Source organism: Atta cephalotes, assembly GCF_000143395.1.
Source record: "Atta cephalotes unplaced genomic scaffold scaffold00002, whole genome shotgun sequence".
Lineage (NCBI taxonomy): Eukaryota > Metazoa > Arthropoda > Insecta > Hymenoptera > Formicidae > Atta > Atta cephalotes.
In genome coordinates this window covers 3,850,221-3,865,580 of record NW_012130066.1, presented here as the reverse complement: position 1 = coordinate 3,865,580, position 15,360 = coordinate 3,850,221, and the positions used below count along the sequence as shown (strand labels likewise).

Sequence of the window (15,360 nt, the reverse complement as noted above, 5' to 3'; positions counted from 1 at the left end):
TATATATATATATATATATATATATATATATACACACACACACACACACCCTTCTTTCTTATTTTTGTTTGATAAAATTATTCGTGGCCATATAGGTTCTCTACTACGCACAAAAGATGCACAAAATCCATTTACTGAACAAAAATAGGATAATAAGATTATATACATTATTTTAACTAATACAAATCTATTAATGCTACATAATAACTGAACAGATGTCTTAATAATTGTACATATCTTTTTTAGAAAAATTGCTTCAGTCACTGAATAAAAATCTCATCAAATTTTTGTCCATTTTCTACATAAAATTGTTACAACTAATAAGAATACAATAATATTAGATAGTAATTGAATGAATGTTTAAGAAAATTGCACACATTTCTATCAGAGAATTGTTATCTTGTAATCAGCAATTAATTAGCCTGAATCGCTTTGAGTATTTGAAGAACGTTTTCAAATATTATTTAAGAATCTCTGGTTTTAAACAATATTTGAAACAGTTTGAATCTTTATGTGATTAAATTGTTTGAAAACTTTCAGAAGAAAACTCGAACTTATCGCTGCTTGCAATATGCATCTCGATTTACATCAAGATTGCATAGCAGAGCACGCACAAGTATTGCGAAATCATGAAGAAACCATTTTACGCCTTGCGAATTACCGCTATTACTGTTATTATGTGCATACATCATATATAAGCAAGATCAACTCTTTCTATTTATTTTTTATTTAAATGTAGTAAACTCATTGCACCTAAATATTTTGACTTTTTCTTTTCTAACAAAAAAGTCGATTTTATTATTTTTTATTTAGATATAGCGAATTCATTACGAATATGTTGACTCGCTCTTTTTTAACTAAAAATAAATTCAATTATCATGCAAGAAATATTATTACTACATATTTTTCACACTGCTCAGTCCATTATGTCATCACTTCGTAAAAGATATTAAAAGTCTCCTCGCCATGCTCGTATATTTTCACTTTTCTGACATTTAATTGCACGTCTATTACTATATGTTTGCTGATTGTGCTCTGCGAAGAAAATCCTCTGTGTTCACTCGTAATATTTTAACCGTAATCGCTTCTCTCGTCTTTCTTTTCTTCAGACTCGAGGTCTTGCTGTCGTCATTCCGTCGAATTAAGAAACTTAATATATATAGCGTATACCACGTTAACCGGATAGATTTTCGCACAGAAAAATCTGGAAAATATGTTAGAGATGAAATTTCACGTAATGAAATAATATTGCATAGCAGCATAATAAGTTTATACCGCTTCTGATTACTTTTTTAAACCGAATCAGTGAAAATTTCGCTGGAAAGAGAAACATAGATTTCACTGAGGATGAGTATTTCATTTATTTTCAACACTCACTGTGCTCTTTCATCTTACGTTTTACTGTGATAAGTGGAAGTAAAATTTCACTGTAAAATCAGTCACACATGTTTGATGCGAGATTCAGCTCTTAAAACTTTCTATATTTTTGGTTGTGTGCTGTTTCTTAGAAAAGAATTCTGTGAAGTAAAATTCGTATTCAACTATTCAGCTTCAGTATCACATGTTACTTTCTCACACTTAAGTTCATTGTTTAGAGCAACTATAGTTTTTCAATATAATATTCAATATAATATTACTGATTGAAATGTCCAACATCAACTGATTTCTTTCAGTGAGATTCATCAAATACAATATTATACTCATAACTGCTGCCATAATATCGTTTCTGCTTTTTATCGTTTCTCGTAATACATTAGTTCCATTTAAAAGAGCACATTTATGATGTACACAAAGAGCTCGGTCTACAATACATATCAATTAGATCGTATTAATAATCACATCAATACACATGATCGTATTAATGAATTGAATTCTAAGAAAATGATATCATGGAAGAAGAAGCGCAAATAAAAATAAATGTGGATGTTCGTGCAAAGTATCCTCCCAGTGGCAATAAATCGACCAAAAATAAGAGAGGCGGAAAAGGATATAATCATTCGGGCGTGGATTTTAGTTGCGGATTCAAACTGGTTTTGTCTATGTTCCGACAATTTTCTAAGCTCGCGCTATATGATTAGCAGCATAAATCGGGTCGTCTCACGGCTGTGAGATAATTACGTTTACTGAAGCGTGCACGGACGTTATGAGCCACGAGAGCGGTTAAGAGACTCTCCTAGATTCTATCACGCACGAACGACCCTGCGAATTTATATTTGTCGGGAACTTTTAAATGCGCACACTCGTGATTTTAACGTGGCTCTTAATGTATCAGAGACGGGGGGGACTGAATCTAAATTCCGGCGTTTAAACACGATTTTTTTTTCCACCGTGACCGTTTCTCCAATCCGAACCATTACATCCTTTACTATGATGTCATATGTACAATTGGTTAAAATGTATATCTGCATCTGATATTGGCTTCGATTCAAATTGCGCGATGCACTCCGGCAAAAGCCGGAAGCAATATCCGACTCTTCTAAGAACCTACTCGATATCCGAACCGAAATTAGCATATCTTATCGATTAACTTGAGATAATTTTGAAGCATGGAATTTATCGTCATCTTAATATTAAAAGTTCATATAGAAATAACTTAAATTAAATAACTCAAAAATTTTTTATAGAAAAAGACAAAATAATGTTTACAAATTGCAATTATTTATTCTGAATAGCATAAGATTGGCAAGATGGTTAAAGATTGGCATGCATTGGAAATATATTCGGTTTTCAATATTATGTCAATAAATTATGCTACTAGAGACGTTAAATATTTGCGAAAATTCTAATATCATTCTCCTATTTTTTTTAAGAACGAAAATTTAAAAACAAATAAAAACAAATGTTTTTTTTATTTGTTCAATATTTAATTTACAACAAATAATTACATAATTAAATTTTAATCGATGATTTTGTAATATAAACCTTTAGTAAAGAAAATCAGATAATGATTTATTAGGAACAATTACACTAGAAAAAAAAAATTTAGCTAAACTTTTAACAGCAACCAATACTTTATTGTATAACAATAAGAGTTACTTCTGCTAAACAGTTTTTATTAAAGATACTTGCCTATAAAAATTCTTGCCTATTAAAAATTTTTGCCTATAATAAAATTAATTAAATGAGATTTTGTTATCATATTGTGAACGATTTTATCTACTAAATAAAGTGCAGTTTGTGTCATTTCCATTCACGAGTCTTGCTTTTCTTGTGAGGAAGTGTCGTCTTTACGAGTCGGTTGCACTCGCAAGCTCATTATGCGGCACGTTTGAGCGCTTTCCAACCGAATCACTTTCCACAAGAGTCGGGAGCAGCCGAGGGATCGCCCTCGAGAAAACCAGGCTCCGAGGAGGAAACTGCGATTCTATTCAGGGCGAGCGAGGCGACGGTCTAAGCAAAGTGCTGACGCGAATCGACGGTGATTCACTATTTACCGGTCGGATAGAGCCAGGCGGTGGTCGATCCCGACTACGGGATCCCGAAGGCTCGCATTTTTTCATCGCCATTTTCCATTCGAGTCCTGACCGGTTATTCTGATAAATAGATAAAATATTACCCTTTGGTCAATTTGAAACTCGTATTGTTCCGTGGAGATAACGAAAGCTAATATTTTCATGTCTGCGTTTAATAGATACCGAGACATGTACGCAATCAGTATTTTTATCACAATGTTCACCGTTGTTGAATCAGTGATGCTGTGCGCCACAATAAAAAATGAATATTCTGATTATTAATGTAAAGGGAGATAAGAGACATAATTTACATTATATATATAGTATTTAAATATTTATTATCAGATAAATATTTTTTTTTTAATTTTATATGTCCTAATTAAGATTTTAATTTAATTTATTTGGGAAAATATCTCTTTTTTCGAGATGTTTTTTTTTGTTCCACTTTACAATGTATCTTTTAAATTTTTTATGATTTAGAAAGCTAGTTAATCTTAACGTTATATTTAATTAATTAAGAAACATTATGTGTTAATTATTGATCTTGCTATTCCAGATGCAAAACATCAACAACATTGTGATGTTTCCGTTGGATTCGGTTTTGAAGGGTGATCTGAGGGGCGTGAAGGGGGACCTAAAGAGGCCCTTCGAGAAAGCCTGGAAAGACTATGAGGCTAAGTACGCGAAAATCGAAAAAGAAAAGAAGCAGCATGCGAAGGAAGCCGGTTTGATTCGTACAGAGGTCACACCTGCCGAAATTGCAGATGAAATGGAGAAGGAAAGACGGTTGTTTCAATTACAAATGTGCGAGGTGGGTGATGCAGATCCGAGCTGCGCGAGTATATAAACGATGTAAAATAACATCACGCCAATATTGAGACATATGGATGTTATCAATACATGTTATCGATGCGCGACATCGATATCCGGTCGTTTAGATATTGTCGTGCGACAGCTGAAAAATGTATACCTACTTTCTAACTTGAAAACTTCATTTACATTCCAGCCTCTTTTCGACTTTTCGCGATTTACATTTTGTATACAATTGATACAAGGTGTCCGAAACTATATTCTATCTTGAAAATCATTCAACTAACATGATAAAAATTTAATATAAATAATTTATAATATGAAATTAAATATGAAAAAATATATAGAATTAAATTTATTTAATAAAATATATCAAATTCTATATATAAATAATTCTATATATAAATAATTTTATTTAAAATATAAAATATAAATAAATTTAATTTTGTACTTTTTATTATTTTCTCTTTCTTTCTCTTTTTCAATTAAAATATTTAAGATCCTCTCTCAAATTATGTCCAATTAAAAATTTGTCGAATTAAATTAAATATTTAATTAAAAAATTAACTATTATAATATATAATGTACTGTAATTTGTATAACAAAAAATAAATATATAATTTAAAATGAACTGTATTTGAGATCCAGTTAATAGAGTCCTTAATGCTAAAATTTGCTCGCTGGGTGGAGTCCGATCAAACTCCTTAGGGAGATTCTGTAGATTAAAGGAGTGGCGACAGTTCCCGCACACCTTGTATTTGCACTTTTACGACTCGATAAAAAACATATACGCTCGATAAAAAACATATTTGAACGAGGTAGAGAAGGCAGAATTGCTGATCTATGTTTGCTTGCAGTATCTGATCAAAGTGAATGAGATTAAAACGAAGAAGGGTATCGAACTGTTGCAGCATCTAGTCGAATATTATCACGCGCAAACAAAGTGAGTATAAACACATTAATTCTTTGATCGATATTATTTACGTTGAATTACGTTGTGAATTCATTATTATGTCAAATTGATTTTACAATAAGTTATCACAGTAATTATTTATCTCTCTGAAGTTTCAATTTATGGGACATAATGAGGATTGAAGAGCGATTGAAAAGTGATCTCAATTCAATTTTCTAGCGTTCTTACATATTCGGAATTTTAGTTATTTCCAGGATGGCTTAAAGACTATTGAGCATTTCGGTTCGTACGTAGCCGACTTGAGCGTAAAGTTACAAAAAATCAGACAGACACAGGATGAAGAACGAAGACGATTAACGGAACTTAGGAGTCTTCTTAGAAGCTCCGGATGTGACAAAGAGGTAAAACTATTGACACAAGACTTTATTTCCAAGATCAATTTATCACAAATGCGATGAAAATAGATCTAATAGTTTTTAATTGGTATCATTGCTTCTTCACTTTTGTTTAATATTGATGATACAACAATAATGTTTCTTTTTTAACATCATCTTATTCAGTTGCAGTAGCCTGCTTAATAGAAAATTAAATACAAAAACTTTGCTAATGTTTTTATCTTAAATTTAGCTTTGCCGTCTTGTACTTAAGAATCATCAACTTTCGGATTATCTTAATCGTTTCACTTTATATTGCATTTTATGTTGCACATAAATATTAAACGACATCATGCATAAATCTTAAACTATAAATCTTACGTGGCTTGCAGCTAAACGCAAATGCAAACGTGGGTTACTCGCTGCATCAGCTGCAGGGCGACAAGCAACACGGCGTCACGCGTTCTGGCCACCTGCTGAAGAAGAGCGAAGGCAAGATGAGGCGAGTCTGGCAAAAGAGGCGATGCGCCGTGCAGGCGGAAGGTTACCTTGATATCTGCCATGCGGACGAGAATAAACCGCCCACCAGAGTGAACCTATTGACCTGCCAGATTAAGTTAGTACCGGACGACAAGCGAGGCTTCGATCTCATAAGTTGTAAGTATTACGCTTGATATATAAGCGAGCTTCCAAGAGACACCATTTCTTCACAATGAACGGACGCCGCGTAATACTCATTGTTTCGATTTCAGACAATAGGACATACCACTTTCAAGCGGAGGACGAGGCAGACCAACGTGCATGGATGTCAGTTCTCGTGAATTGCAAGGAACGCGCCTTGTTGCGAGCGTTTGATGCGAGTGGCAAGGCGGAGGCCGGCAGCGGCAATCCTAGTCTCGTAGAGCTGCAGCAGGCTGTTATACGATGCGTTATGCGATTACCCGGAAACGATCAGTGCTGTGATTGCTCCTCGCAGAACGGTAACATGAATATTGTGAACCATTTAATGGTCAGTCCTTCTCTGACGCGTGCCAAATCTGTCCATTATACTTAACGCGTAACTAAAACGATTTCTCCGTTAAACTTGCATATTATGAGATAGGAGAAATTGATTTTTTAATTTATTATTTATTTTATTATTTATTTTTATTTATTATATATTAACTAATTTTTTTATCAAATTCTAATCATTCTTAATAATAATTAAGCAGTTGTTACTTTCAATTATAATAAAATACGATAATTTATTTCTTGTTCAATTAATAAAGTCTATTAAATTAAATAAATACAGATTTAACAGAGGTTCCCGAAAGACCATTGAAAGCACATTTATCATCAAGTAGCATGAATGTTCACCGGTTCGCTGGCCGGGCATTGTTGTAGACATTTCCACGTGACAAAGCCAGACGAGAAATAGCAACTTTGCTTGTGCTCCAGTTCTCGCGAAAGCGTTTTGTTATCGAACGACAATTGTGTCTCCTTTTCAGATGCCACGTGGCTGTCGACGAACTTCGGCATAATAGTATGCATAGAGTGCAGCGGCATCCATCGAGACTTGGGCGTGCATATATCGCGGATACAATCCCTGACGTTGGATAACGTCGGTACCGCTCAGCTGTTGCTTGCGCGGCACATGACGAATCAGGCGTTCAATGAGGTGATGGAGGCGACGTTGCGTCACAATCTCAAGCCGTCGCCGACGTCGACAATGTGAGTGAATTCGAGATTTTCTAAGAATTCATCCGCGCATCCAACGTTTACAAGCACTCCTATACTTTCACTTTGCATGATGTTTTCACATTTATTTCCTGGCATTTAGGGAGGAGAGATACGAGTTCATACGCGCCAAGTACGTGGACAAGAGATACGTGATGAACACATGTGCGGATGAGCGTGATCTACTTTCCGATTTAGAACACGCCGTTAATAACCGCGATCTGCAGCAACTTCTGCAGGTTTACGCCGAAAACGTTGATCTGGCTGCGCCATTGCCAACATCGGTGAGACATTATGTCGTTTTCTTATATCTGAGAAGATTGTGAGAAATGCTCTCTCATAATTATGTTAATAAGAGATTCTAAGAAATCAATGTCTATTTCTCAGGATGTAGGCGAAACCGCGTTACACTTAGCCATTCTGCGCGAAATGGGTAGCAGTCTGCACATCGTGGATTTCCTGGTGCAAAATATGCCGAGCGGCGGTATTGACAGAATAACCATCGACGGAGAAACGGCACTGCATCTTTCCGCGCGACACGACAGAGCGGAAGCGATGAAGTTGCTTCTACGAGCTGGCGCGGATCCCTCGCAGCGAAATAAGCAGGACAAGACACCATTGGATATTGCACAGGAAATGGGACATCATACGTGCAAAGAACTGGTAATTCAACAAATCATATTTCTTATTATTTAGTATCCTTTGCTCAAATAATTTTCTAATAAACACGAATTTTTATTGCTCTATGATTTTTTAAATAATTTTTTTGTTTCATCAAGATTAAAACAATTCTTTATGCTTTCAAGAGTGACATAAAAAAATGTCAATAAATTACTTTCAGCTCAGCCATGCTCTCCAGAGACAGAAAACATTATTTGATAACGTTAATATTGACTGGAATCTTTCTCATGATGAGGGTTCTACGGACTTCTCTGATGACGAAACGATAATAGAAGACAGAGTGAGTATATTAACATATTATATATCGATCTCTCAAATTTATAATTATAATTTATTTGCATATAACTACTTACATTAACTACTTGAATTATATTAATGAATATGTATTCTTCTTGTAGAATGGATGTTTGACGCCTGAGAAAAAATCACGTAGTAGACCGCCGTCATATGCCGGAGGTGGCGGTACGGGTGACTCGCCAGTGACATTGCGCAGTCGAAGCAGTACTTGTGACAGTCTCCAGAGTGGATCTTCTCCGAGTGCCTCGACGAACCGTCAGCAAATGCCTCCGCCGCCACCGCCGCAGGCGAGAAAACCTGTAGCTGGTAAGTTGGACTTGCACTTTTACACTTCTCGCATTGCATGATAAATCTACTAAGTGCGCTGATTCAAATAATTTGATTTTCCATTATCTTTTCATATTTTTTATTGATCATGCAAATCTCACAGTACCCACTCCCATGGCACCGGACATTTCATTAAACATCCACGGCTCGCTGAAGAAGCGGGTTGCGCCGCCGCCGCCGCCGGGTGGAAACTCCGTCGCGAGTGGCCTGCCATCATCGCACTACGGTACGCTACCCTCGTCGGCCACGTTGGCTACGTCGACGCACAGTCGTACGACCAGCGAGCCGATTTTAGCTGGCCACACTTTACACACTCTACCGCATACGTTGAATACACTAAATAGCCAACATCATAAGAGATCACCGAGCGGCGATTCGTCGACCGGACACGGTACATTCGATAAATAAATTTCGCAGGAGAAACTTCGACATTTTGTTTATCAATGTCAATACTTACATCTCTCTTTCTAAATACAGGTATGGACAAGGCGAACAGCTCGACGCTACAGAGACCGCGAAATCCACCGCCTCCAGCTCCATCCAGTATAACGACTAGGCTAAGCAATGGACGCAGCAGCGAATCCCTGAGTTCGATGTGTTCAGATCATGGTCTGGGCAATCCTATTCCTCCACCGCGAAAAGTAAGTCACATTTAAATTAATGATCGCTTCAACAGAAATTTTGAGATTTCGTAGGAAGGTTAGGGGAGATTTTATTTTCATATACTTACTTTTTTTTGTTAAAAATAAAGGCTGTGTTCCGGGTGTTTTCAGCGCTAATGCAACGTTTTATCTTCATTGTTCATTATACAAAGATGTACTGATAGCGCTGAAAATTAATGTACTGATAGCGCTGAAAATTAATGTTCTTACTGAAAGTACGCTAACGAAACATAGCGTACAAATAGTCTTCCTATATTCATACTAAAAACGCCTTACTGTTTTGGGGATTCTAGAGCTGATGAAGCTTTAAGTAGTTTATTTAGGCCTGTATTATACATATGCGAAATTTGTAAAGAGATTCAAATTAAACAAGTGCTTTGCATATTAATTTTTATTTATAGTATACAAATTTTTAATAAATTATAGTACTTTAGCAAATACAAGATGCTAACAAATATATTTTGATAAAGATGGAATCCTAGCAAATGAATTTTAATAATTGTAATATTTTGATAAACATTATTTAGAAATAATCTTAAATATAATAATAAATAAAAAGTCCCATCAATTGTAATGTTTTAATAAAATTAAAATTTTAAAAAACATATCTCCATATAATAGTTACAAAATTGTATCTCGGATATGCAAAGTTCTCGTTCATTTGAAATCATAAATTTCTTTAGTTTATCTTCGAACGCCACCTCCGGTATGATTATTAGAATCGATATTACATCATCTCTGCCTAACGAGTGACATCGATGAATATCCTATTGTCTCACATTTTATCTATTTGCACACACATTCAATCAGATAGTTGTCGTTATACTAACACAGTAGAGGAAAAAGTGTAACTAATCAGATTGTGTCATTATGTTCTCCTTCGTAGTATAGTTTTCATTCGATTCATTCGTGCGGGCTTGAGCATTTTGCATTATTATACTAACCATACGTCACGCACATTGACATATTTGTTATCTTTTCACAGTCATCATTATACATTATCATGTATATTATACCCAGGATATGTTATATATTGCCGTAATCCTTATCTATTAATTGTCAGTATAATACATTATCAAATTTCATTATATTATTCTAACTATTCCATTCATTGTCATTTTACGTCATGATAAACAATCATTTTCAGTATAAACTTTAAGAAAATTAAGTCCTAAAAATATTAATATCTTTATAGCAAAACCATTAATATTTTTAATAAATAATATCTTAAATAGTTAATTAATTGCTGTTATGTTTTAGAAGAGAAAACATTTGAATATTGAAAGTATATCACAAAACATTTGTCGAGATAAAATCATTCAATGAAGAAAAACCGCAGAATATATCAATTTATCGCAGATTAAATAGCAGTTAGTTTGCTACGATCTAGTTCGAGATAAACATAATCGTGTGTATCTACGGTGTGTGGATATGTAGAGAATGCATGCGTTTCAAGATCAGTGCTTTATGGTTTGTCATTAACCATTGTTGGTACAGCGAAGGGACCGGTCCAGGCTAGAGAGCTACGCCGAAGAGCCTTCATCTTTGCTCCCAAATCTGAATCTGGTAAACATCAGCCATCCCACATTACAGCATGTTACACTTGAAATCACTTGTAAACAAGCTTATCGTTTTGTATATATCGTAATACTTGTATGTACGTATGTAAGGATAACATGTTTCACATGTTATTAATCATAAAACATGATCTGTACATAATTATATGATACTGATTATATTATACTGATTAATTAATTAAATTGTACTCTATGTATAATAGAAAAGTTTTTTGAAGAAAAAAAGATTGCAATCACATCATATTGCAATATATAATTAATAATAAATCTGAATATGATAAGAATCCATATTTTTTTCTCTATCTTCACTTGCCAACGATACTTTCAAGTGTAACAGTGCTTTGCATGATCAGACGTGCCGTTCGTATCATCATTTATAGAGCTCACGTCGAGGCTTTAAATATATTATATTATTTCTATGTATGCCAAATAATCACTTACATTAGATCTCATTGCCATTTTAATCACAATTAAATGCTCTTTATTTGTTGAGATATTCGATTGTAATAATACATAAGTATTATAAATCTTTCAAGACATGTAACTCCATAATCAGATTCACTGCGAAACAGCGAAACTAACATTTACATTTCTTGATTCTATTTTAATAATTAAACTATGTTTGACTTGTAAAAAACTTTCAATGAATCACTATTATTAATATATAACTAATATTTTAAAAACTGATATAAAGTATAATTGTAAATACTGATCCTCGCATGTATTTTCCCGAGTGAATTTATATTTGTCGATATTTGATTGCATTATTATTATATTACTTCTTCCGACTTGTGAGACACTTCCCCTTTTAAATTCTCTTATTCTAAGCCCTATTCGGATATTAAAAGGCATATAATTAGCATGATATCAGTGTCTCATATTGGAAATTCTAGTTACAGCATACTTTATCAGAGGAATATCAAATTATACTTTTAAAAAAATGATTCATTTTCAATTCTTGTATCCGAATAAAATTTAATTTTTCTTACATGTACTCGTGCTTATTATAATGCTTTCACAACAGTTCATTTTTCGTTTTTTTCTTTCGATTTTCTAAAAAAAAATGAATCATGATTCATTTGTGAATGAACATCAATTAAATAAAGAATAAAATAAATAAAATAAATTAAAATAATGGTATATAATTAATCGAGGTATTAACTCATATTAACCTTGTGAATCTGTAATAATTCTAGAATTTCCAAAAAATGTTCTCTTAACTTTTGGAGAACAAACGTTTTTAAGCTTATCGTCTCGTAATAAAGATACGAGCAATAAAAGTGCTTGCTTCTGCCAGACGGTCGAAACATGCACGTTACGATATTTGTCAGTTCCACGAATGACTTTTTTATTCTATCTCCAGCCAACGTCGTCGACTTTGAGTGGCCTGCGACGCTGTCGGGCCCTGTACGATTGCGAGGCCGACAACGAAGACGAACTGTCGTTCCGCGAGGGTGAGGTCATTATTGTGACAAACGAGCAGACCGATGATGACAACTGGATGGAAGGCGCGTTAGAACGGGCGCCAGAACGGCGAGGCATGTTTCCGATTAGTTTCGTACACATGCTACAGGATTAACATTCGGTAAGCCTGAACTCGTTAGCGAGCGTCACTAGCACTGCCAGTTCGATGAGCATCGCCAGTCTCGGCCGTAGAAACTGGCTCAGGAAACCGAAAGAATAAAGCGTTCAAGCCATCTTTCAGCCGTCTCTTCAGAGTTGAAACATATGAGTATCCAAAGGAAGAAACTTTGGATGAGTGTCGTTATCAAGTAAAGAATTTAATCCGCATCTTGAGTCTCTTATTTTTCGCTAAGAAAGTTAATATTTATAAGATGAAAAGTGCATCAACACAAGCAATTTTACATTTATGAATGGAGTAAATCAAATATATTTTTTTTTTAGAAAATCAAATATAGTAGCGGCATAAATCATTTCCTCTGATTTCAAAAGCATAAATTTATGTATTTACTCTGAGAAAATAGATTCTTATTTTTTTTATGGAGAAAAATTTATTTATCTATATAAAATGCTTTGTCACGTCCCGGATGTGAATCAAGAGCGCATTGCTTTCCATGGGTTGGAGGCTACGAGAGATTCAGTGCAACGGAATGGAGGAGAAGCAAAGAAGAAAAAGAGAGAAGTCAGAGAGGAATTTTGATGTTCGATCGTGATATGAACGATTGTTTTTGAATGACTGTGGAAATAATTAATTATATAAAATAATAAAATTTTATATTATGCCAAAATATTAGAAAAAACGATATGTATTAAAATTATATTATTATTGATGTAAACTACTTTCAATAATTTAATTATGTGCAAGTCGAAGTTTTATCATTCCATAGCTTATTAAAAAACATTAAAAGAATTCTAAAATTTTTATCTACTGTAGAATTATTTTTGCTGATGCAATAGTATTCGAGCTTATGATTCTTTGCAAATGATTCTTTTAAACCGTTCAAATGCTTTTTAAAATTAAAATTATTTTTTATTCACTTTTTTGTCATATATAATCATCAATGCATACCATCTTTATGTTCCAAGGAAATTAAAAAATAGATTTCAATTTACTTTTTTTAATTCAAAAAATCAATATATACCTCAAAGATTTTGCACTGGGCTGTAATCAATATATATGGATTATGTTAACTGCGTGATTTTTGAAAAATGATGTTTAGCCAAGTATTAGTGTCTTACGCTGGATGACAATCATATCGAGACTTTCGAAGGTTGAATATTATAGTCGATAATAAATACTCGGAATTTTGTCTCGTCATCCAGGCACGATTACGCAGCGTGGTTTAGCTTTTCTCTCTCGAAAGTGAGATTCTGTCTTTTTTGAGAAGGGAAAAAACTGATTGTACAAACGCTGCGATGACATTTGCGGATTTCTGGCGTTTGTCAAAGAATGTTGTATCTGAAGAGTTTATATGTATGTAGAGAAATCTTATATGTGTATTCGTCTAACTCATATTATATATGGTACGTAATTGTTCATAATCTAGTTGCAAGATAAAAATCCGGCTAACAAAGTATGACGTCGAGGATGACGTTGGCAAAAACACGTCGCGCGTTGCAATAATAATAACTGATTGGAATTGAGGATGATATCGCGACGCTAAAAAAAATGTGATATATATATATATATATATTATACTTCAAAGTAAATTATTAGTATTATAAAATAACACATTTATGAACAAATTGTGAGACAAATGACATTTTCCATACCATAAATGATTAACATAGAGATAGATTTTATCCAAAGCATTTGGCTTATCTGCAGAACGCCCAAAAAGAACATATATAAACAAGCATCTATAAACAGAGAAAATAATAAATATTTAATGATAAATATAGCTATATATAATTTTAAAGAGTAGAGACTCTCGAATGCGGATTAGAGGGAGCTTTAGATATGAGCTTTTGGTAATTATACCACAGTGTTTAGGAAATTCTATGTAATTCTGGCGATTGCGCTGGAAATAGAAAGAAAAATATGCACGGTTTTCATCGTTTGTACATTCTATTGATCTGGCGCACACTTCTTTTTTCTGTACTGCCAATAACAGATTTAACGTAGAGATAGATGAACTCGCGGTGCATAGAGCCGTATTTATATTTCGTATTTAGCGCGAAATATTGATTCTAAGGACTGTTAAATTGTTAAACACGATCTTCGTAACGAGACAAATAAATCTCTAAAATCAAACGATCACATTTGGCGTTGAATGTAAGAATGTACGAATGCAAATCGTAGCCTTTAGCAGAGCGGGGAGATGATTAAATTTAGCGTAGGAACAAAATGCGGGATGCGAATTTTAGCAGTCGTCGAACACGAAATGTTATACTGATATTGCATGACAAGTATTATTAGCGTACTCGATTTAAGAATGTCGTTACGTACGACTATGTGTATATTTTTTTCATTCTGTAATGCCATATTACATGTTAGTCGATCCTCAAATAGAATATGGGTTCGATCCGATTGTTAGTCGCCAAGCGTACTATGAAATATGACGAAAACATGTAATGTGACGCGACAAGTGGAATTCTTCATGTCGCGTTGTATTATAAATATTCTATTTGAATGTACGAGACCAAAGAGGAGATTTTGCAAAAGCAGAGAGCCGTTAAGAAAAGAATGTTTGCGGAATCATTTTAGTCATTTATGGCGTTTACCGATGAAATAATTTCCGAACAGTACGGGGAAAGTTGCAGCAAAAGTGATACTTAATTTTAACAACATAATTACATACCGCTGCCAATTGATAAAATGATTCTGCAAATCACCACGTTGAGTAACAGTGATCGACGTGTGTTCCTCGTGTAATATTACACGGATGGTGGTGTATCAATGCTTAGATAACACGAATAATTACTGAAACTATAGTGTTTTCCTTATGATTATAAGGCTTTGTACATAGACGAAAACTGGAGTCTATCGCTGCAAGTTATTAGCTGTGACCAGCTGTGACACTATCTCCTAAATGTAATTGTTTGATTTAAGTATGCAACACACATACTTCGTCTTCTAAAAATGTTGTT

At 34.0% G+C, this 15,360-nt stretch overlaps 1 protein-coding gene across 1 annotated transcript in view; it reads left to right on the top strand.

Annotated features, from left to right (window-relative positions):
• LOC105622983 (arf-GAP with SH3 domain, ANK repeat and PH domain-containing protein 1) overlaps positions 1-12,388 on the top strand; it is a 19,043-nt gene extending 6,655 nt beyond the window's left edge. The window contains exons 2-14 of the mRNA XM_012204387.1: positions 4,009-4,263; positions 5,120-5,205; positions 5,420-5,576; positions 5,942-6,206; positions 6,302-6,529; positions 7,037-7,259; positions 7,369-7,549; positions 7,653-7,928; positions 8,107-8,226; positions 8,366-8,549; positions 8,674-8,961; positions 9,048-9,211; positions 12,173-12,388. Coding sequence (XP_012059777.1) covers positions 4,009-4,263; positions 5,120-5,205; positions 5,420-5,576; positions 5,942-6,206; positions 6,302-6,529; positions 7,037-7,259; positions 7,369-7,549; positions 7,653-7,928; positions 8,107-8,226; positions 8,366-8,549; positions 8,674-8,961; positions 9,048-9,211; positions 12,173-12,388 — 2,643 coding nt within the window. The remainder of the gene's footprint in view (positions 1-4,008; positions 4,264-5,119; positions 5,206-5,419; positions 5,577-5,941; positions 6,207-6,301; positions 6,530-7,036; positions 7,260-7,368; positions 7,550-7,652; positions 7,929-8,106; positions 8,227-8,365; positions 8,550-8,673; positions 8,962-9,047; positions 9,212-12,172) is intronic.
• The last annotated feature ends 2,972 nt before the right edge of the window (positions 12,389-15,360 follow it).